At 33.9% G+C, this 24165-nt stretch overlaps 2 protein-coding genes across 2 annotated transcripts; one reads left to right on the plus strand and one right to left on the minus strand.

Moving 5' to 3' along the window:
- The first annotated feature begins 2120 nt into the window (after positions 1–2120).
- On the plus strand, positions 2121–6902 carry LOC134238577 (palmitoyltransferase ZDHHC23-like). The gene is made up of 5 exons (XM_062720690.1): positions 2121–2317; positions 2855–3453; positions 3898–4009; positions 4757–4933; positions 5369–6902. Exons 1-5 carry the CDS (start codon positions 2193–2195, stop codon positions 5622–5624), a joined length of 1269 nt encoding a protein of 422 aa, XP_062576674.1. The 5' UTR covers positions 2121–2192; the 3' UTR covers positions 5625–6902.
- A 13413-nt stretch (positions 6903–20315) lies between these two features.
- LOC134238611 (fibroleukin-like) lies at positions 20316–21878 on the minus strand. The gene is made up of 3 exons (XM_062720740.1): positions 21654–21878; positions 20880–20976; positions 20316–20527 (listed from the first exon to the last, which is right to left on the minus strand). The coding sequence occupies exons 1-3, from the start codon at positions 21876–21878 to the stop codon at positions 20316–20318; spliced, it is 534 nt and encodes a 177-aa protein (XP_062576724.1).
- Between the last annotated feature and the right edge of the window lie 2287 nt (positions 21879–24165).

Below are 24165 nucleotides of genomic sequence, written 5' to 3' on the forward strand. Positions count from 1 at the left end.
ACGTATCGATATTCAAGAAAAAAATCGTATCGAAAAGTAACTTCCAATACGTATCGGACAGACATTTTTTCTTCATATTCTGTTTAAAAGATGGGAATTTCAATCACCAAAGATTATATTTTACTTTTTTGAATTAAAACCTTCAATAATTATATAATTTCTAAGCAAATAACACAGTTTTTATAATTATTACAAAATACATAGAGAAGTTTTTTTGAACATGTTGATTTTACTGTCATCAAAAGTTTTAATTGAAGTGTTATTTTTAAAGACAATGAGACAAGAACTTTAAAATGGGTAATAAAACACTTAATCATGTTAATTGTTATGAAATGTATGCATTAAAATGATTTAGAAACCTTTTCTGATGGATTTGTTTCAGAATCCAATATATCGCATATCGTTTTAAAAAATATTGTATCGTATTGTATCGAAATTTTTGGCTCAATACACAGCCCTAGGGGGGGGGGGGGGGCAGGGGGGCCTGGCCCTTCCACTTTTTTCCCCAACACTACTTTTACTATTGCAAATGTTCATTGAAAGGCTGGTCCCCCCACTTCATACTACGAAGAAATTGATATTGAGGGAAATGTAGTGTTGAATACAAAAAATGGTACTGAAAGAAGTTGGCATTGAAAAAATTGGCTTCTACCAAAAAAGAAAAAAAAAATCATTGCTTAACGGCTGCGTAACAATGCCTCTTTTCCCCCTTCAATCCCCCCTTTGAAAAATCCTTCAACACCCCCCCCCCCCGTTTGAAAATTTTCTAGATCCGCGCCTGTGTAATCTATATCTAAAATATCTCTAAATCATTATTAATTTTAATCCCCTTAATTTATATTTGGTTATTCAATTAATCATTAGTGTAAATATTTTTTATCTGCAAAGAACAGTAAAATATGACTGATCAACTTTTAACTATATGTATATTGAAAAGGTGGGGATCCCCTTTTATTAATTGTTAATTTAATTATTATGATTTAAAAAAAAAAATCTTTTTCATATCCATGCATTATAAGCAAGGTTTTTTTGAAAAAAATTATTTTTGCCGATGTCTTTTCTTATATGACAATAGGCCTTTACCAGGTGATCCAACAGACTGGTACAATTTTCAGTCTAATTTAATTCCCTTTCAAGTAAAAGTTTGGTGTTTAATAAATATCATATGTTCTTGTTATTACCATGATTACAGGGATATGTTTTATCTAAAATCTAATTTTAAAAATATATAGACAATAGACAATAGACAATAGACAATATTTTATTTCCAATTAAGGGCCCCCAGAGAGGCATGAAAGGTATATGTGTAGACAAAGGCAATCAATAAGTAGATGAACCAAAAATACAGTAATTTGAGTTATCAATGGACAGTCGAATCCACAGCCTAAGGGCGATAACTTAAGAAATCAGTATAGGAACTCTCTTCTGTTTGAAGGTTAAAAAAGTAGGAATGATTATCTCAAGGTGTGTTGTCTGTAAGCACTTAGAATCATTAATTGCATGTTTTATCTCGTGATCTCACACGTGTACCTTTTTGTATTTGTAATTCACATTAGTTAGCGATTATAAACTATACAGTGTGTTATTGTAAAGCAGTATATGTACAATTATTGTATAATAGAGTTATATGTACAAAAAAAAAAAAAAAAAAAAAACGTCATCCAGGATATACACTCGTTGAAGCATAGTTAAATCTGATTATCTCTGACGCATTTACAAATATAGAACTGTACGGAAGTCGATGAGAACAAACATTCGTGTAATCTATTGTTTGTTTAAGAAGAAATGTTCATCTTGAAAAAAATTGAAGTGTATTGCATTCTAGCTGCAAAATATTCTAGCTCTCTTGTTGAGAAAAGTAGGATAGAAAAACCAGAGAGGTGCAGGTTCAATCATTATAAAAACTGTAATTATACTCTTCCTTGATTCTAATTCCTAAAGATGTGATATCTTCCAAAGTTAAGGGATAAATAACTGCAGGATAGATGCAATAATGCAGCCCTCTCCTTTATTTTTCACTCTACGAAAGAGAAAAATCAGAGGAGGTTAAATTATTCAATTGCAGTTTACTTCAGGGCCCTGTCATGTCCTTAAGATATTCTTATGTGGGTTAATTTTAACAATTGTCTAATGTGATGAATTTTCTTGGTTATAGAATCTAAAACTGATGATCTGGCTGTGAAATGTAATTGATGAAGGGACATGCTTCAAGCACTGAAGGCCTATGCTGCTGTGAATATGAGAACAATCAGGGAGAGAAAAGCCACATTCTGGCCTGCTGTTGTGATTGTGAAGCCTTCGATCAAGCTGCAGACAGGTGAGGATTTTATTAAAAAGTAGATGGGGTAGTTAGAACTTTAGAATAAAGGTTCCATAACCGATTAGAGTTGGTAACCATTTCTCAAACTCGCAACTCTAAACTGATTATAATTTTCAAATAATATGAGGCTTGTCAAGTTAAATGCATATATCTATGACCAGTGCTAATAAGCACTGGTTATGGATTCTTCCCTATTATACAAACACCAGACTTGTGTGTTTTGGTGAAATACATGTAAACTTGGCACAGAAGAAAGTGCCAATCTCATTAGTATATACATCTCTTGTAATATTCCTCAATGGTCTGTCAAAATGAAATAAGCAAGGGAAAAATTCAAAGAATAAAGATTAATTATAAAAAATAGATATTAACATTTTCATGAATACTTAATTTCAAAGACTAATTATATATTGTTTTAGTTTAAAAGAAATTTGTATCATATATTATTGAATAAAATAGGAAATGGTATATATGCTATGCATATTAAGATTTTACTATTGGAAATTACAGTAAAAGATTATCAACTAATTACAGGTGTATAACTTGTCAACAAGTGCCACCAGAGACAATGGAGCGACTATTCAAAACCCTCGAAGACCGCTGTCGAGTGCCAGGAATCCTGGGCCAAGGAGCCATCAAGTTACGATTGGACGTTATCGTTCCTGTGATCACCATTCCAATCTGTCTGTTCTTAGCCACCATTGGCCCAATAATGACCACATTAATGTTAACCCTGATGCCAATATTCCTGTTGTGGTTTTATCGTATGTGGAAGAGGAATACGAAAAAAGACAGGACATTGTTTTTCTACTCCTGGGGACTGATGTCTGTTGTGACTATTTTTGTTGTGTTCGAGTCGTGTGTGGTGGGTTTCCGTGAGATTCTGCTTTGGGAGCATTTGCTCCTTCTAACTGCTATGTTTCTGATGCTGTATAATTTTGTGCGAACTAAACTGAATACGCCATACCTTAAAAACTTAAAGAGGCAGAGAAACTTTGAAAAGATGAATCAGTCTGACAGGCGAGTGGGGAATGCTGATGATGCTGTCAAAGTTCCAATGAGTTTGGAAGAAATGACTGCTGGAGAATTGCCGGAGTCGGATGTCAAATGGCTGGATTCTAGGCCCATCACAGGTACCGGTATCTTACTACAGTTGAACTTTGTTATCTCAAACACTGATATCTCAAATACCAGGTGTATGTCTTAGTCAGTTGTCAGACCCAAATAATTTTTGTTTTTTACCCTCAATATCTGGAATCCTCAAATATCTCAAAGTTTAAATTTGGTCCCATCAAATACAAGGTAACAAAATTTGATTGTAGTTTATTTTAAAAATATGATATTGTATTTATAGTAAAATTTGTTATTGTATCCATATCTTGATCCCATTAAGTACAAGATAACAAGGTTTGACTGTATTTCTTTTGATTTTAGTAATTCTATTTATAGTGCAACTAATTCTGAAATAAAACTGTGTTTAACGTATAATAACCAGTTTTTGTTGAATTCTTAGTACTGGTAAATCCAACACTCCTCCGATGATTTGTATATAAAGAGGTTATCATTTTGTTTTTTAGATGGAAAACTTGTAACATGGTGTCAGCATTGTAATCTCAATAAACCGCCCAGGTCTGGTCACTGTAATCTGTGTAAAGTCTGTGTGTCTGTCAGGGATCACCACTGTGTCTGGTAAGTCAAAGAGTCTATTGTAACGTTGATGGATCCAGGAATTTCATAACGGGGGGGATGTCCCAGAAGGCAGGGGGAATGGATCTGGGCACTTCATTGAAGTCCCTAGTCCAGGGCAAAGTGGTTGTGGAGGTGACAAATTTTTTACAAATAACAGGAGGGTAAATGCTTGTAATACATACAAAATTTCAAACTCTGGCCATTGCTGGATCAATCTTTAGATAATGGATTGTTTGATTTTGATTTGGGAGTATTCCATAGAAAGTTTTCCTAGGCCCAAGTAGGCCAAAGCTGAAGTTGGATTTTTGGGAATTATCTGTTATCTATCAGTATGTTTTCAATATCTTTTTATATTTTCATCTTCTTTTTTTTCTAGAGTCAGAGTAATCATACTTAAAACTTAATAACCAATGAAAGGAGATTCAAGAATGAAAACAAGTGTAGAACCTGAAATACAACATTGGCTTAATTTGGGACCCACTAGATTATAAAAAGAACCCCCCTCTCCCTCCAAACAAAATGCATAATGATTTGTGTTGTTCTTTACAATTTTTTAATGTAATGCTTATAATATATTTTATGTTAAATTTAAGTACCTCAGTACAGTGTGTAACATTGCTAAAATAAGGGGAGGACTGGGGAAGTTTTCTTTGTTTCTCTTCCCAAAACTAAATATCTCTGTCCACAATATGGAAAGGTTTGTAAAATATTTCTAAAAGTAAAAACAAGATTTGAATATTTTTACAGGATTGACACATGCATAGGAGCAGATAATCATCGCAGCTTCTTAATATCCATGATGTTGTTTGTGTTCTGTGGTTATTATGGATGCCATCTCTCCATGACAACGCTGTGCACACCTAAGATGTATTTTGATTGGTTCTTATTTCCAAACGACTGCAGATTTCTGTACATTGACTTTCAGTAAGTTTTACAGAAAGGACATATACCTTTTCACTACATGATGAAAATTTAGATTGTTACTTTTGTGAGAAGTTTATTGAAATATTGAAAAATGATAGCTTTGGGGATAATTCAATTAAAAAATGATGTCACATGCTTTATCTTGTTAAGTAATTATTAGAATACAAATATAATTTGTGACAAGCAATTAAAGTATTTAATTTATGATGGTAAATCAAAGCACTAATTTTTTTTCTGGGGGTTTATTATGGCATGAATTGACTTACCATTCCTGTTATATCACAGTGTTAAAAGTTTTATACTAGACTATGATGTTTCTCCTTAAACCACAAAACCAAAACGTAGCTGAATTTACAGCATAACAGTTTTAGAGGTGATTTTTTTCTTTTAGAAGAATATTACAAATCAATTTTATCAATACCTCTTTCTTTTCAGGACATCTGCTAGTTTTGTTGGTGTATGCTATACATTCCTGGCCTCCACTTTTATGCTGTTTGGGTTGATATTCCAGTTCTTATTGATCAGTCAGAACTTAACTTCCCAGGAGTTCCATGTAGCCTCTCAGAGAAATATGTTAAAGCATGGTCTTTTCGCCACCAAAAATGTATACAACCAAGGCTTTATACACAATTGGTTCAATTTCTGGCTGACGGGAAGAAAAGACACTCGGACCAGTGTTATAACATTGTAATATATCACTATGTGATGTTTTCTTTTATATTTATATTTCTATACTTGTGTTTTTTCTTTTGTGTATTTTGTTACCCATTTTCCTCATCCATATCTCAATGCAATTTATGTTTGGTTGTTAAAATTCCCTCCCTTTTTTATGGGTATGGGGGAGGGGGGTAGGTGTCAAATGATATTTTAAATATTTTGTGATGCATTTATGTTTAAAAAAAAATGAAATCATCCATATTTTTATTTTTCTACAGAAGTGTTATTTTACAACCACTTTTTGATATTAGGGAAGAAATTGATTATAGTCGTATCAAATCACCTCTACGCAATAAATTAAAAATCTCTTTAATACACAGCCTGGAGTAACTATTACTGGACTGTACAGTTATACCTTAAAGCATTTTATAACTAATTGATATAAGGTTCATTAGACCATCTGAGATATCTAAGATAATTCTTAGTATTGTAAATTAATATCTAAGATTCCCTTTTATTTAAAAATTCATTTCTGTCAAAATTTTCCCTGCAAGTCTAAGTTGATAATTATTTTTTATATATATTTTTGGATTTCTTTACGAAAATCATAAGTATGAAAGCAAAATTTTATATGATTGATAAGAGGGAGATTGAGCATTAAATCTACTGGGTACACATCATTTTGGAAAGAATACTGGGATTTTTTCTTCTGTGAGACAGGGACCTATATACTAAGTATACAAGTCCTTGTGTGAGAGGACTCATTTTGACATGCATATATTATCATTTTTGGGGCATTCACCTTCTGCAATATTGTAGCTCACTTGTCTAGAAAAGGTATAAGGTCTGTTCTTTTTTAGCAAGCAAAACTGTAATGATCTTTGATCTTAATATTTAGTGAACAAAAACAAGTGTTTGGCAATTTACCCAGGTACTACCTTCTTTGGCATATAAACACAACATTTTAACCTTCCCTGCTGGGCTCTCAGTCACTAAGAAAGTCCACAGGGAAAATTTTTGTTTATAAACTTAGACTGACTGAGAATGGGGCATTTTTCCTATTCTTCATAATTAAAACGTTCTGTTTTTTCCTTTTTTTATCAACTCTCTTTGACTTGTAATCTGTAATAAAATTTCTAGAACATATTAAATTTATCTTGCCTTGGGTGTTGTACATTTACATGTAACTGAAATCCTTAATTTCTGAAGTTATATTTATAGCTATATTATCTTATTTTTCTTTCATTTAAATAGCATTTAAATATGATTTTTAGTTGATGTTAGTTGGCATCACCTAAAGATGGTGTTTTTAATCATATAAATACTGATTTCAAGCACGGATTTGACAACAACATAAGACTACCAGTGATTACATTGGTTACATTTATTTTTATAATGACAATGCAGAAATATGATTACACTGGCACAAATTAACTTCATGCCATCATTTGTTTTGTTTAAAAACTGAATGAACATTCAGAATTATAGGCTATTTCAGCAAAGATCACTCTTCAAAAAATAAAAAGCAAAATGATGAGCATGAAAAATATTTATTTGTACAATTTATGCCTAAAAGATATTTTTTTAGTGTAGGTACCTGATTTCATTTAAGGCTTATAATAGACATGTATATAACATGAAAGATATCGATAATCCAAGCGTTAAACAACACGCGCGCAATGCTACCGCTTTTGAGGTCTGAATCTCCCTCTTTTTCATCACAATAGGTTAACATGTATGTTTAAATAGCATTTAAATATGATTTTTAGTTGATGTTAGTTGGTATCACCTAAAGATGGTGTTTTTCAAGATAAACCTGATTCACTGACTGCCCATATTCATACATTTATTTTTATAATGACATGCATATCTACACTAAATTAACTTCATATGGTGGAAATCTTTGAAAATAAAAACAAATCTTAGTGCCAGATTTTTTTGAGACTTGAATAAGAAGTACCCCGGGTATTCCTTTCAAAGAAATTGATTGCAAAGAATAAAATTCAAACTGTATGAGAGAAATAGCACAGAAATGTATCAGGTACCTAGAAACAGTCCTTAAAATACAAAAAATACATTTTTCTATAACTTTGAGACACATGATTCTATTCTGCATAATTTCAGTCATATCACATATTAAAAAAACCTATTTATTGGATTTACAAGATAAAAGATTTAATGTTGATAAAGAGTTATTCCATTTGGCCTACCTTTTCTTGTCTCTTTAAAAGAGGAGTTCTCACATGGGAGATAACTAAAAATGGCTTTTTGTTTTTCACTGTCATGCAGGGTACAAATATGAGTAGGGTACATCTTTTTTGTACCTGTACTTTGCAATACAATTTGGCTGTTATAATTTGTTACATGCACATATTTCTGCCATCTAGAAAAGATGTGTATGGTAGTTTCACTTTGTAAGTGTCTATAGCTGGTCATTTCCTTTTCAAGAAAATTGCAAGTCACCTGTAATGTTAAATTTAACTCTTGTATGCTTATGTTTTATGATTGCCATAACAACTTGCAATGCTTTTTTTTTTTATTATTATTAACTATTGAAAGAAATGTTGCATAATTAGTTTGACTGACTTTTTGTCAGAGGTTTTTACTTAGAATATAATTAAAGATTGCAATGAAATGTTACTTGTATGGATGATATGCATGTGAACATGAATATATTAAAACATAGTTTTATTGCATTGTATGATACTTACATGTATAATTGAATCCTTCTCAAAGAAGATGTTTTGAACCATAACGCACTCTGTTGAGATAATTTCTCTACTTTCCAGCATTGGTCAATCAACTATCTTTTACTTCCTAATCCTAGAAACATTATTTAACCAATCTGTGTATTTTATCCACCTCCCAACCAATTATAGTCGTCTCTACAAGCGGAAAAAAAACTTGATTCAAATTTTTTGGAGGAAGGAATCGAAAAAATAATTCAAATCAAGCTAGTTTATCCCCTGTAAATACGACTATAAAGGGTTGGGATGTGGATTAAATATACGATTTGTTAAAGAATGTGTCTTGAATTAGGAAGTGAAAGGTAGTTGATTGACCAATGCTGAAAAGTCGAGAAAATCTTCTAAACAGTTCACAAAAAAATCGTGCGCCATAAATTGCACATTTTTTGCACTAAGGGATCTGCACCTTTATGGTCAAAGACTAATGAATAAAATCATAATGCTACAGTTCTGCAGCTAGATATATTTGTAAATATTTTGTATGTCATATTTCATACTCTCATTAAAAGTCATCAAAGATACCTAAATACATGTATTCACAAGTAAATTTGGTGTTACCAGAAAAGCATCAATTTGCAAAGCTAGTCATTGCATACATAATTATATATTGGAGATTTGGTTTCATATCAATGCCCATACAAGCATGTGCTTTATTTATTGTGTGCTATATAGTAATGATGGCTTGGATTCTGCTGAAAGTGACATTTGCTCATACTCATTGTACTGTTGTATTTAGTGTGATTATCAAAAAGATAAATGCTATTTTAAATAGTCCTCAATGAATTTGCTTTCTATTTTTGGCCAAAGCTTGCCAAATCAATTTGCATTACTTCAAGACTTTTGTTTTTCAATCAATTACAAAGTCTTTGTATGCTAAATCAGTCTAAACTAGAACTGTCCAAACATGACAAAATACCACCCGCTGGGTTTTTCAGAAGTAAGTTTTTCCATAATAAAGATATGTATCAAACATGAATTATGAAATATTTATTTCAGTGACCTTGAACTTCCCCAAATAACCTTGGGTCAAGGTCATGACACACCCTTGGGTCATGGGCAATCTTTTAGTGAAATGAAAATCTACCAAGTTTATCCATAAGAAAGATATGGACCGGACTTGAATTATGAAATTTTTATTTCAGTGACCTTGAACTCTCCCAAATAACCTTGGGTCAAGGTCATGACACACCCTTGGGTCATGGGCAATCTTTCAGTGAAATGAGAACCTACCAAGTTTATCCATAAGAAAGATATGGACCGGACTTGAATTATGAAATTTTTCTACCAGTGACCTTGAACTTCTCCAAATGACCTTGGGTCAAGGTCATGACACACCCTTGGGTCATGGGCAATCTTTGTGTGAAATGAGAACCTACCAAGTTTATCCCTAAGAAAGATATGGACCGGACACGAATTATGAAATTTTTCTTCCAGTGACCTTGAACTTCCCCAAATGACCTTGGGTCAAGGTCATGACACATTCTTGGGTTATGGACAATCTTTGTGTGAAATGAGAACCTACCAAGTTTATCCATAAAAGATATGTATCAAACATGATTGATGAAAATTTTCTTCCAGTGACCTTGAACTTTCCACAATGACCTTGGGTCAAGGTCATGACACACCCTTGGGTCATGGGCAATCTTTGTGTGAAATGAGAACCTACCAAGTTTATCCATAAGAAAGATATGGACCGGACACGAATTATGAAATTTTTCTTCCAGTGACCTTGAACTTCCCCAAATGACCTTGGGTCATGAGCAATCTTAGTGTGGAGTAGTAGATTCTAATGTCCCTCTGTAAGAAAGATATGGACCGGACACGATTGCACAGACAGACAGACAGACGGACGGACGGACGGACGGACAGCTAGACAGACGGACAGACAGACAGACGGACAAGGTGATTCCTATATACCCCCCCCCCCAAACTTCGTTTGCGGGGGGTATGATAATGAATGAAGATTCTAGCCTGACTGCAAAAAAGTGTTGCATTGCACAAAGCGAATGCATCACCCGTCTCAAGTTCTTTACCAATCTGCTAAGGTTTTAGACCTCAACATTAACCCTGATACTGTAAATCACCTTTTTTTCGTGAGAACTTTATTTTTGTTTAATTACGTGAGATAATGTGCTCTTGAAAATTTAATACTCACATGTAATAGTATTCCTTAGGATTAAATAGAGCAATAACCACAATTCATGAAAATTTTCTCTCGTTTATCAAAACTCAATAACTATGAGGTGTCGCGAAAATTTAGTGATCCTCGGTATTTATCCCAAATATTTTCAAATTTCTTTACATTGATTGAAGCTTTTTTTGAAAGAAAAAAGAATGCAGGTAATGCAAATATTTAATATAAATACCATTTATCTTATTCAAAAAGTTATCAGCAGTTTTTAGCTCACCTGAGCCGAAGGCTAAATTGAGCTTTTCTGATCACATTTTGTCCGGCGTCCGTCTGTCTGTAAACTTTTCACATTTTCGACTTCTTCTCAAGAATCACTGGGCCAATTTCAAGCAAACTTGCCACAGAGCATCCTTGGGTGAAGGGGATTCAAGTTTGTTCAAATGAAGGGCCACGCCCTCATTCAAGGGGAGATAATTGAGAATTAATGAAAATTTGGTGGTATGTTTTAAAAATCTTCTTCTCCAGAACCACTGTGCCAGGAAAGATGACACTTATGGGGAAACATTCTCAGGTAGTGTAAATTCAAATTTGTTCAAATCATGACCCCCGGGGGTAGGGCGGGGCCACAATGGCCGACCAAAGTTTTACATAGAAATATATAGGAAAATTCTTTAAAAATCTTCTTCTCAAGAATAACAAAGCCATAATCGATCATATTTATATGGAAGCATCCTCAGGTAGTGTAGATTCAAATTTGTTCAAATCATGACCCCCGGGGGTAGGGCGGGGCCACAATGGCCGACCAAAGTTTTACATAGAAATATATAGGAAAATTCAATAACAAAGCCATAATTGATCATATTTATATGGAAGCATCCTCAGGTAGTGTAGATTCAAGTTTGTTTAAATCATTATCCCCGGGGGTAGGGCGGAGCCACAATGGCCGACCAAAGTTTTACATAGAAATATATAGGAAAATTCTTTAAAAATCTTCTTCTCAAGAATAACAAAGCCATAATTGATCATATTTATATGAAAGCATTCTCAGGTAGTGTAGATTCAAATTTGTTCAAATCATGACTCCCGGGGGAAGGGCGGGGCCACAATGGCCGACCTAAGTTTTACATAGAAATATATAGGAAAATTCTTTAAAAATCTTCTTCTCAAGAATTACAAAGCCATAATTGATCATGTTTATATGGAAGCATCCTCAGGTAGTGTAGATTCAAGTTTCTTCAAATTATTATCCCCGGGGGTAGGGCGGAGCCACAATGGCCGACCAAAGTTTTACATAGAAATATATAGGAAAATTCTTTAAAAATCTTCTTCTCAAGAATAACAAAGCCATAATTGATCATATTTATATGAAAGCATTCTCAGGTAGTGTAGATTAAAGTTTGTTCAAATCATGACTCCCGGGGGAAGGGCGGGGCCACAATGGCCGACCTAAGTTTTACATAGAAATATATAGGAAAATTCTTTAAAAATCTTCTCTTTAAAAATCTTCTTCTCAAGAATTACAAAGCCATAATTGATCATGTTTATATGGAAGCATCCTCAGGTAGTGTAGATTCAAGTTTGTTCAAATCATGACCCCCAGGGGTAGGGCGGGGTCACAATGGCTGACCAAAGTTTTACATGAAATATATGGGAAAATTCTTTAAAAATCTTTTTCTCAAGAATAGCAAAGCCATGATTGGTCATGGGACTACTTTTGGATTTAAACTTTTCAATAATAAACCAATTTCTACTTTTTCCTAGCCACAGTGCTCAGGTGAGCAATGTGGCCCATGGGCCTCTTGTTGAAACCTACAGGCACGTAGCACCGGGGGGGGGGGGGGGGGGGGGCTGCCCCCCTTTTTTCCTAACATTACCTTTACTATTGAAAATGTCCATTGAAAGGTTGGTTGCCCCCCCCCCCCCACTTTTTACCACAGTATACATACTATCAAGTAAATGTGGTTCTGTATGCAAAAAAATTGAAAGTGATAGGAAGTTGGCCTTGGAAAAAAGTTGGCCAGAATAATGTAGGAAATCTCTTATTTAGCCCACAGTGTCCCGCAACCTGTCGTTCCATAAAGTAATATTTGCCATCAAAGGAATAGATGTTGTAAAAATTTGTAAGATTTTTAATTTAAAAAAATAGTTTAGTCTTGCATTTCACCATATTTCAAGTTTGAAAATAGAGATCCCGCATTTCCAACAGATGTTCCCAAACCGTTGCTTCCAAACTTTTCATTTTTAAACAAACCTTACACAGTGTATAAATACCCCGGTATTGAACATCTAAAACAAAATGCTCTTAAAAGTGTTTTGCTCTTCTCCTTTCAACTACAGTCCTGCGCTGAACACGTCATTCAATTTTGTTGAAAATGAAGACCTATAAAAACAAGAGGCCCATGGGCCACATCGCTCACCTGAGAAGCTTTGACCATTCTGTTCTTTACCAGATTTCCCCCTTGTAATACATAATGCATCCCTACCCTACCTCACTGATCATAATTTAGACATTTTAAAATCTACACTACCCCAGGATCCTTCCATGTGCACATAAGTTTCAGCTTTTCTGGCCCAGTGGTTCTTGAGAAGAAGATTTTCAAAGATTTTTCCTACATATTTCTATGTAAAACTTTGATTCTCAATTGTGGCCCCGTCCTTCCCCTTGGGGTCATGATTTGAACAATTTAGAATCTACACTACCCCAGGATGCTTCCACATAAGTTTCAGCTTTTCTGGCCCAGTGGTTCTTGAGAAGAAGATTTTCAAAGATTTTTCCTATATATTTCTATGTCAAACTTTGATTCCCAATTGTGGCCCCGCCCTTCCCCCGGGGGGCATGATTTGTAAAATTTAGAATCTACACTACCCCAGGATGCTTCCACATAAGTTTCAGCTTTTCTGGCCCAGTGGTTTTTGAGAAGAAGATTTTCAAAGATTTTTCCTATATATTTCTATGTAAAAATTTGATTCCCAATTGTGGCCCCGCCCTTCCCTCGGGGGTCATGATTTGAACAATTTAGAATCTACACTACCCCAGGACGCTTCCACATAAGTTTCAGCTTTTCTGGCCCAGTAGTTCCTGAGAAGAAGATTTTCAAAGATTTTTCCTATATATTTCTATGTCAAACTTTGATTCCCAATTGTGGCCTCGCCCTTCCCCAGGGGGTCATGATTTGAACAATTTAGAATCTACACTACCCCAGGATGCTTCCACATAAGTTTCAGCTTTTCTGGCCCAGTGGTTCTTGAGAAGAAGATTTTCAAAGAATTTTCCTATATATTTCTATGTAAAACTTTGATTCCCAATTGTGGCCCCGCCCTTCCCCCGGGGGTCATGATTTGTACAATTTAGAATCTACACTACCCCAGGATGCTTCCACATAAGTTTCAGCTTTTCTGGCCCTGTGATTCTTGAGAAGATTTTCAAAGATTTTTCCTATATATTTCTATGTAAAACTTTGATTCCCCATTGTGGCCCCGCCCTTCCCCCGGGGGTCATGATTTGAACAATGTAGAATTTACACTACCCCAGGATGCTTCCACATAAGTTTCAGCTTTTCTGGCCCAGTGGTTCTTGAGAAGAAGATTTTCAAAGATTTTTCCTATATATTTCTATGTAAAACTTTGATTCCCAATTGTGGCCCCGCCCTTCCCTCGGGGGTCATGATTTGAACATTCAGAATCTACACTATACCAGGATGCTTCCACATAAGTTTCAGCTTTTCTGACCCAGTGGTTCTTGAGAAGAAGATTTTTTAATGACCCAACCCTATTTTTGTCTTTTCTTGATTATCTCTCATTGTGAGGGGACTTGGCCCTTTATTTTAACAATTTATATTTCCCTTCACCCAAGGATGCTTTGTACCAAGTTTGGTCAAAATTGGCCTAGTGATTCTTGAGAAAAAGTGGAAAATGTGAAAAGTTTACAGACGGACAGACGGACGGACGACGTGCAAAATGTGATCAGAAAAGCTCACCTGAGCAATCATCTCAATGGTCCTAAACACACGGAGCTCCCATCTTTCACTGACGACAGAACTTTATTTCTATTCTGAATTTTGCGGAAGATTATGCCCTATGTTGAGCTACCGGTAAATATTATCTTCAAAATCATATGTCAGTTTTGAATATTTTCTATATTCCAAACAACCAAAATGAATTTGACTTACCATGGCATATCTGTATTGGATATCGAAACTTCATAAAAATCCTAACTCAAAAAGATGCATAGATGGTTCCAGTAAATGTTATATCAAGCCTCTTTCTTTACTCCTAACGTATTTTAACAGTTTCAAGAGGACTGTTCAACAATATATTCGAGAAGTGGTGTAAATCAGATGTGGATACTAAAAAAATTCCAATGAACTTTTGGAACATTTGAAATCACAAAATTTTACCAAAATCAACAACATAAAAACTTACATCTTTTCAATATTACATACAACTATTCCCCAGGATAAATTAAAGTCCAGGCTTTCTTACATCATTGACAGCTGCTTTAATCTTTTTAAAGAAACTCGTATATTTACTTATCTTGTCATTGATCATTTGCAAAATTACTTTGTTAAAAAACAATTTGATTTTACACAGAAGTACATGTACTTGATATCAAAAAGATGATCGATTTCCTGATTGACAACATCTGTATGTTTTTTTGAGACCAGGTCTTCCAACAATCTATTGGAATTCCCATGGGTACAAATTGCGCCCTGTTACTAGCATTCCTATTTTATATTCATATGAAGCAGATTTTTTAAGAAGAACACACTTGCTGTGGCCTTCCAATGACATTTAGATATATCAACAACGTATGTATGACGACATGATAAATTCCGGTGCGATTGAAAATAAATTGATACCACTGAGCCTGACAAATCTGTTTCATATTTGGATCTTTTACTAGAAAAAGACGTTGATGGTTATTTAACAACAAAGCTTTATGATAAACATAATGTCTTTAACTTTTCAATCGTAAACTTCTCTTACTTATGCAGCAATATACCTTTGTCACCTGCATACGGAGCTTAAATTTCTCAATTGATTCGATACGGAAGAGTACTAGTATGTTCTACGTAAGAACAATTTCTAAAACGAGGTAAGTTACTGACAAACAAGTTGATGAAGCAAGAATATAATCAGTCTCGTTTAAATTCATCATTTCGTAAGTTCTATGGTGATATAATGACTTTGTCATCAAATATAATTTATCATTAAGTCAAATGCTGACTGACTTTTTGTATACTGATTGTTAAGCCATTATTTGCACACTAAGTTGTCCACGAATTTTCACCGTTAATTCCCAATAATGATAAGGAGCACACGGTGAGTGTGACCGGTCGGCAGGGGATACTCACTCCTCCATGGCACCTACTCCCACCTCTGATGTTTTGGAGGTCCATGTTTGTACCGCTCCTTTTTTTTGTAATGTTTAAATATTTTTTTTCAGGATGGATTATTAAGTATGTTTTAGAATTATCAATATATTAAAGAATCGTATAGGAAATGTGAACCACACATCCTTCCATTTTCACCAAAACAAAGGTGATACAAGAATAAGAAAAATTACGCGTGTTGTCTTCGTGTTGTCTTCGCAGACCAGATATTGATGCATAGAAAACGATGGTGGCATGTCTTTAGAGAAGCATAATCTTGGCTTTTTGGATGCACTGGGAGAGAAATGTTTTGTCGAAATAGACATAATGTGGGATTCTACTGTGTAGATAACATGAACATAAGTAGAAATGAGAATGAAGTTGAAAATTGTAATTGTATTTACACAGGTATCAGATTAAACAGGTTCCTCTGTAATAGGTTTAACAATAAAGCAATCTTCATCCTAATTATCCGTCCAGACATCTTTATATGGCAGTGTTTGGATACATTCCGTAAAGAATATTAATAAAACTTTATTGCGTCAGCAAATTGTTCAACTGCAAACCCCCTTTAAACTAAAATTCATTGCAAGTTTTCTCTCTTACTATTAATAGTATTTTTTTAATGAATTGTGTTCTCCACAAAGTCCATTGTTTGTAAATCAAAATGGTGCTCCTTTGACAAGAGTTGAATTTATTTCAGCTTTTAAGCATGTGTTAACTTGTATTTGTTGTGATGCGGATGTGTATAATAGACATTCTTTTCGAATTGGTGCGGCTACGACTGCAGCTTCTGTCCATGTGGAGGACCATATTATTAAAACATTAGGAAGATGGGCCTCCGACGCCTATTGTAGATATATTAGAACTCCAGTATCTGTGTTACGAGATGCTCAGCGTTCCTTAGTATGTACTGTAGATTCATAGACTGATCACACTTCTTTACTCACTACAGACTTGTAAAACAATTAAGCTTGTAACTTTACCTATAGATGTTATAATGTTAGCCTCATATATATTACTGTTTATCACACACAATTTGGCATCATTTTTGGGGCACTCAGTCTCATATCTATAATGTACATAAGTATTTACGTTATATCTATTCAACGGACTTTTGGCCACCATTTAATAAATGTTACGAATGCTGTAACAATTAATTAAATTCTAAAAATTCTGGTTTATTTTGACACTAATATCTTATTTTCCGGCTCTTGTGACTTCCCCATTAGAAATCCAACGCAACACGACGATTTCTTAAAATGCTAATACTTCATAGGAAGTTACACCGAGTTAATAAGATATCAACATCCTTCCATGGATTCTCTTCCGGCTCTTGTAGCCCGGAACTGGTTTCTCACAGCCTTCCACAGCTGCTACACCGAGTTGAGATCCACGGGAAGTAGAGCCAGTCGCAAGACAGACTAGTCACACCGAGTTGACTGGTACAATATGAGCTGTACCTTTCACACCGGCTCCTGTGACTGGACTGCTGTCTTGAACTGGTTGTTAGCTATTGGAATTAATGGCTGAGTCTGCCCCTACTGATGCCAAAGTAACGTGTATTTTTGTGTTACATTGTATTGTATATGTTTAATAGATGTGTTCTGGAATGTTGTAGTATAGATTAATAGCGAGCGCCGCGAGCGTCGCGAAGCGACGCTCGCGAAGCGAGCTCAATAGACTAACGTGTATGAACAGAGGAAATTCGGATTGAAATCTGTACATACGTCAGCGAAATTTCTCTGTGAAACCTTCCCAGAATTCCCGCACTACCCAATGACCTTTGCGCGAATAAATCAAAAATAGTGAAAAAATTAAAGGAACATTGTTTCTTACCGAAATCTTAACGAAATGATTTTGCCTTACCTTATTCAAAAATATACCCCCATGACACAACACCGGCCTTCACCTTGCCCTTCGGAAATGATACAAATGACGTCACCGGAAACTTACGAATTTTGACGAAGTTATGTCGGTTGCTTCCGTGAAACTCGGCTTCAACAAAGCAACTTACATGAAAAGAACAATTTATTAATGCAATCGTTTCTCCATAAAAATAAAGTTTGCGTTCTAAGTTAACAGAACTTTTTAGCTCATTCTGACGTCAGACTTTTGTCACTTCAACGGTTCGGATATTTACGATTTTGTCGGAAACTTCCGAGAATTTTCGAATCTTGATCCCGATGCTTGGGAAATGATTTCTTTGTTTTTTGTTTTATTCTTTTTGCTTTCTTTTTCTTGAATGATAGACAGTACGTGTGTAGGTTTATGATAGTAAGTAAACTGCGCTCGCCCCAACGGTCACACCGTAAAACATATTAAACTTTGTACATTTATTCAGACAAACACAAACGTGACTTTCCAACATAAATGGAGGCTTATGGTAGAAAGCCAGGTTTATGTTAAACTACAGATAAAACGTAAATGTTACACCTATCCGCCATTATTGTTTCTAAAATTATGTTGCTACAATTTGATTGGTTGTTTTTTATAGTGGGGATTCAGCTACAAGCAGTGTGCTAAGTTTGTAAAGAAATTGTATCGTAACCGCCACCACCCCACCACTACTCCTTTAATTAGTTATCAGTGTGTTTACATCAAGTACTTATAATTCTTAGGGTAGATTCAGCCATGGCCTTCTGGCCACCATTTAATAAATTTTACGAATGCTGTAACAAGGCCACCATTTAATAAATTTTACGAATGCTGTGACAATTAATTAAATTCTCCCCAAAAATTCTGGTTTATTTTGACACTAATATCTTATTTAAAAAATCAAATACTTCATGTAGAAATCCAACGCAACACGACGATTTCTTAAAATGCTAATACTTCATAGGAAGTTACACCGAGTTAATAAGATATCAACATCCTTCCATGGTTCTCTTCCCTCTTGTAGCCCGGAACTGGTTTCTCACAGCCTTCCACAGCTGCTACACCGAGTTGAGATCCACTGGGAAGTAGGTGCTGGCATGAAAAAGACTCCACTAGTCACACCGAGTTGACTGGTACAATTGAAAAAAGCTGTACCTTTCTTCCGGCTCCTGTGACTGGACTGCTGTCTTGAACTGGTTGTTAGCTATTGGAATTAATGGCTGAGTCTGCCCCTCAAATGATGCCAAAGTAACGTGTATTTTTGTGTTACATTGTATTGTAAATGTTTAATAGATGTGTTCTGGAATGTTGTAGTATAGATTAATAAACTTTGTACATTTATTCAGACTTCTACTAGTTTCTTTCCAACATAAATGAATTGTATCCCATGATGAAGATAAATTTACAAATGTCTCTTCACGAGAAATACTTCGCCGACTGATGGGTCGTCTGCAATTGACGTCTCTCAATTTCAAATATTTATCTGTTTGAAAATGAACGAAAACTTGTTAAAAGAATTTCAAAAAAAAGTTTTAAAAAAATAAAAAAGTGCTCTTTTTATAACTCTTCCAAATTTTCTTTTAATAAGTTTAAAAATTATAAATGAAATACCAAAAAGTAAATACTGATATGAAGATTTAGTGATGTCGGCCGCCACATAATTTATCTGGCGGCCGCTACATAATATCTGGCGGCCGCCAAATATTTATCCGGCGGCCGCCACATAATTTATATGGCGGCCGCCACATAAATTATTTTGCAAAAGGTGAGTGTTATTAGGTTAAAAAGATGGATTTTGACACAGCCACTGCATATTGATAAAAAAGTTAATTGATAAAAAACGAATTCTGAAATATTGGAACACCATTCTTAGAAAATCAAAATGCAAAACTTTATTTAATTCTCAACCAATCATAGCTTACAGCAAACACAAGAATATAGGTGACGAGATAACTCGGTCTCACCTAAAACTAACACCTTGATTTATGTCCGTGACCCCTGATGAGGCTTCTTAATAACTCTACTCTACCAATACTTGCACAATTCAAATCAAATATTAATCTGCTCTATGCAAAAACATATCTACATATATAGTTAGAAGTGTGGATTGGAGTGTTGGTTCATAATAAATCTCTTATAAGTTTGGTTGATTGTTGTCATTAATATAATTTTTAAAATGTATCCACCTCTGCAATCACACGTTAAAACATGCGCGCGCATCGGGAAGCCAGGTGTTATCTGGCGGACACCATATAAATTATGTGGCGACCGCCAGATATATAAGTGGCGGCCGCCAGATAAAATATTTTTCGTACGTGGCACCAACGGGCTTCCGTATTCAACGTCCCAATTTAATAAACTTTCTATTCAAAGAAACATATAATGTTGCACTGAAAGGGGCTGGGGGTTGTGGCCATTTTCAGACTATTTTGACCTTCTTTAGAAGAAGAGCCCCATATAAAGATATACAAAATTGATCAAATTTTAAAACTAAAATGTATGAAATTTTTCTCTGTCAAATGATAGTTGAAAGCTTAAGATATCATATGTAACAAAGTAAGTTAAATCTGGTGGTTAATTTGTTGACCCCCAGCCTCTTAATTGGGACCCAGTTTTAAGAGCCTAGCTTCAATACACTCACCTAAGGTTCCCGTGGCAGGTCCTGCAAGAAAGAGTTGATATTTCTCTGTTTCATTGGAGACCGAGAATCGATCGTACATTTCATACAGCGTTGTACCATTCTGGAGAGTGATAGACACATAGAGGAATGAGTTCTTTTCTTTTGTTAACTGGTGTATTACGTCATTTCCTGTATTAAGATGCAGTTGGAATCAACGAAAAAGTCAATCGAATACAATTAATTCTATTTTGAATATGAATATACCTTAATGAAAAAAAACATATTTTCCGAAACTATAGACATCAATGTTATTTTTTGCCTCTTAAAAACCATGTAACTTGGTGATATTACCTCTTGTTTTCATTATTTAAGATACAAATTAGCCACGATAAGTAACTATGGTCGTAAACATATAACCCAGTCTTGAAATCAGATGTTTCATACGCTTCGATTTTTCTTTTGGTCACAGTTAAGCAACTTTGTGAAATCTTGAAACGACTAAAAGTCTTTACTTGATAGAGATTTACACTGAGTCACTGACCAACCCAGACTTCCTGTTCTGGTGAACCAAAACCATTTTTATATGCTGTCCAATTCCTGTCAAAACTCAAGGACCCATTGACACGTTTTTGGATTGCCTTTAAAAGAATTAACATGTATATCAATACAAATTTAATTGTTTCGAACAATTGTATGATCAATATGTACTGAAAAGTCAAAATATTTATAATTTTTTTATCCTTTATTCTTTTGAACAAATTAAACGAAGAATGTGAATTACAGTTGTGTGCCAAAACTTAAGATAATTTTTTTTTCTCTATATATTTCATTGAAAACAAAATTTTGTAAAATAACTGGCAAATGGTCAATTTTTGTCCAATCTAATTATTTATTTCAGTACTTAAATCAGAAAATGTGTAGTTATCTTTCTTTAAAAGGTTATTACATTTTAATTTTTAGTACAAGATAGTTCATCACTTAATATCAGTTCTAAAATTCAAGATCAATGTTGACTATATAATTCATAGTGAGTATGTGACTCTAAAATCCACCTCGCACTTAAATTACAATATTTTAAAAATATCAATGCTGATCAGATAAAAACTATTGTTTTCATCAACTACAACAATTTCTTGGATTATCAAGAAATTTGTGTGATAAAATCTGTGGAGAAATGTTGTCATACCAGTGATTTTACAAAAAAGTTGTTTTCAATGAAATATATAGAGATAAAATTATCTTAAATCATCTTAAATTTTGGCGCGCATCTGTATAATATTATGATGTACTTTTCAATTTGAAATAAACAACCCACCGTCCATCCTCCGGCCACTGTCGTCATATCACAATAAACACGGAGAGGACTGGTCATGGTACCATAGGGATAGATTTCGTACACCCCTGTATCTGTGTGCCCATCTTCATGGAGATCTTTACAGTCGACAGGAATAACTACAGCAGAAAAAAAGATACAGTCTACATACTGTATATAGGGGAATTTTCGCCCCCGTTTTATTTTCGCCCCATTAGCCCTTGCCATATTTGGGCGATTTTAAAACGGAGCAAAATCAAAGAAGACTGTATACATGTAATATCTTAAAAAGAACTGTGGATGGGCCAATTTAAAGCTGGGCAAAATTTTAAGCAAGTGTAAAAGGGCGAAAATAACCCAATATACAGTATATAACTAGAAAGAATCATGTAATGTACATGTATATAAACAAGTAGCGAGAAGATACGGTACATTATACCAATATTTTCATATGTACAAGAATTTATTAAATCTTCTAAAAGACTAAATTAAGGACACTGTTATATTAAATATTCTATTAAATGCATAATTTTTTTTTTTTTAATATTTGCTGGAACATGTCAATAATATGTATACAGTTAGGGGGTTGTCATCTTTTTTTGAAATATAATATTGATAAATAATACTTGATTGTGAATCCTTATTTTTCATTATAATTTCATTGATTATCATATTCATGTGTTATTACCTACTATTGTATCTTGACCAATTATACAAGGAGAGGGTGTAAAATCATTTTTCAATAAAATATGTTTAAAGTAAAGTACATTATACCTGACAGAACAATTAAACCTAATTTATGAAGTTAAAATAAATATTATGTTAATCTACTCCCATTATCTAAAATCATTTTGCTTTAATAATTTTGTCAAATCTTTAGTCTATATTTTCTTTTTAAAAATAGGGGAAAGAGAATGCTTTGTAGTCTATGGTCAGAATTCCCATCTCAGCTTTCAGAACAGTTATTGAAAGATAGTAATTTCAAGTAAAGAGCTTGAAGTGCATCCTTTTTATACTTTAGTCAATTATAAATAACTATTTTCATATGGATAAGGTTGATATAATGTTATTATCCCTTAAATGAATTTCATTAATGTATTGTCACGATGTAAACTTTGATCTTTTTCCTTAGTATTTCCTTTGAAGTAAAAGATCAGTCCGTTTTCATCAGAGATAACACTAACAGAAAAAAACCAGGCAAAGAAACTTCAAATTCAGTTTTCATTCGAAATGAAAATAATATTTAAAAAAATTAGTAAACTGAAAGGACTATTACTAGTATTTGGAATTAATAAAACATTAATGTCTAAGAAAAAAAATACTATCGTTCATTGAAAATATTAATTAATCTTTTTTTCTAAAAGTTGTTCTATGAAAAACAATGACGATTTATGTGATTTTGGTCCGTGTATCACTTAACAATTCAAATTTCTAAAATGATTTTGAGTTTTCGAATGTTAAAACATTAATTCAAATTTCTAACTTTCAAAAACTCAAACTGATTTGGTATATTGAAATTTAATATTTTATTTCAAAAAATCTAAATTGCAAATTTCCAAACAAAGAAAAATAACAGTTATACACACAGTCATGGGAATAGTATCTCCAGCCACCCTCATTAGTAATCTCAGACGTGAAAGTCTTTTTGTGGGTACGACATTTCTTCATATTGGAATTAAATCCAAAGAAGCTACACTCCCTTTGACAGAACGCTGCACACTCTATCTCCGATGTAGCATTGTATTCTCTCAAAAGTTCATTATTTGATTTCCTATCATCAAATTCAAGTTTCGCGAGGTATTTCCGCGAAATAATAGTCGATTGAGACAACGCAAAGAAGACAAAAATAAAATAGATAGCCCGTAGAGCGCCCATATCGTATTTTGTATTTAAAGCTACTGTTGCTGTGTATACAATGTACCTGTAATAATTTGCAATATGGTATAATACCAAACACCAAAAATAAATATCAAAAACATATACGAGTTACTGACAGGTGATTGGCTAACTGTTACGTATTCCCTAAATTATTGATTTGTCGAATATGATGTGATGTTTACTTTGTAACTACAGTTCCAATTTTAAAGTATTAAAATTTAACTTTGTTTTTTATCAATTGCATGTCTAATATTTACTCACTGTTTTGTGTTTCTCAATTAGCTGTTCTTGAATACAAATTTTAAAAAAATCAAAAGACAAAGGTTTCCTTCTCCAAATAGAAATAAAATTTAGTTATCTAAAGTTCAAAGGGACAATTATCTTATTTGCCAGTAATATTTTCCATTAATTTTTATGCACCGGGATCGAAAGATCCGAGGCGTATATTGTTTTTGTCCTGTCTGTTTGTCTGTTTATCTGTTTGTCTGCAAACTTTAACCTTCGTCATAACTTTTGAACCATATGCATACACCATTAATTAAGTTCTTTCAGATGACACCAAGGTCAATTACCTTGTGACCTTGAATGTGACGTATAAGCTAAATATAGTTTTTTTGTCGACAAACTTTAACCTTCG

The sequence above is a fragment of the Saccostrea cucullata genome, unplaced genomic scaffold (assembly GCF_032062105.1).
Source record: "Saccostrea cucullata isolate Sc308-1 unplaced genomic scaffold, CSIRO_AGI_Scuc_v1 ctg63, whole genome shotgun sequence".
NCBI classification, from domain to species: Eukaryota; Metazoa; Mollusca; class Bivalvia; order Ostreida; family Ostreidae; genus Saccostrea; species Saccostrea cuccullata.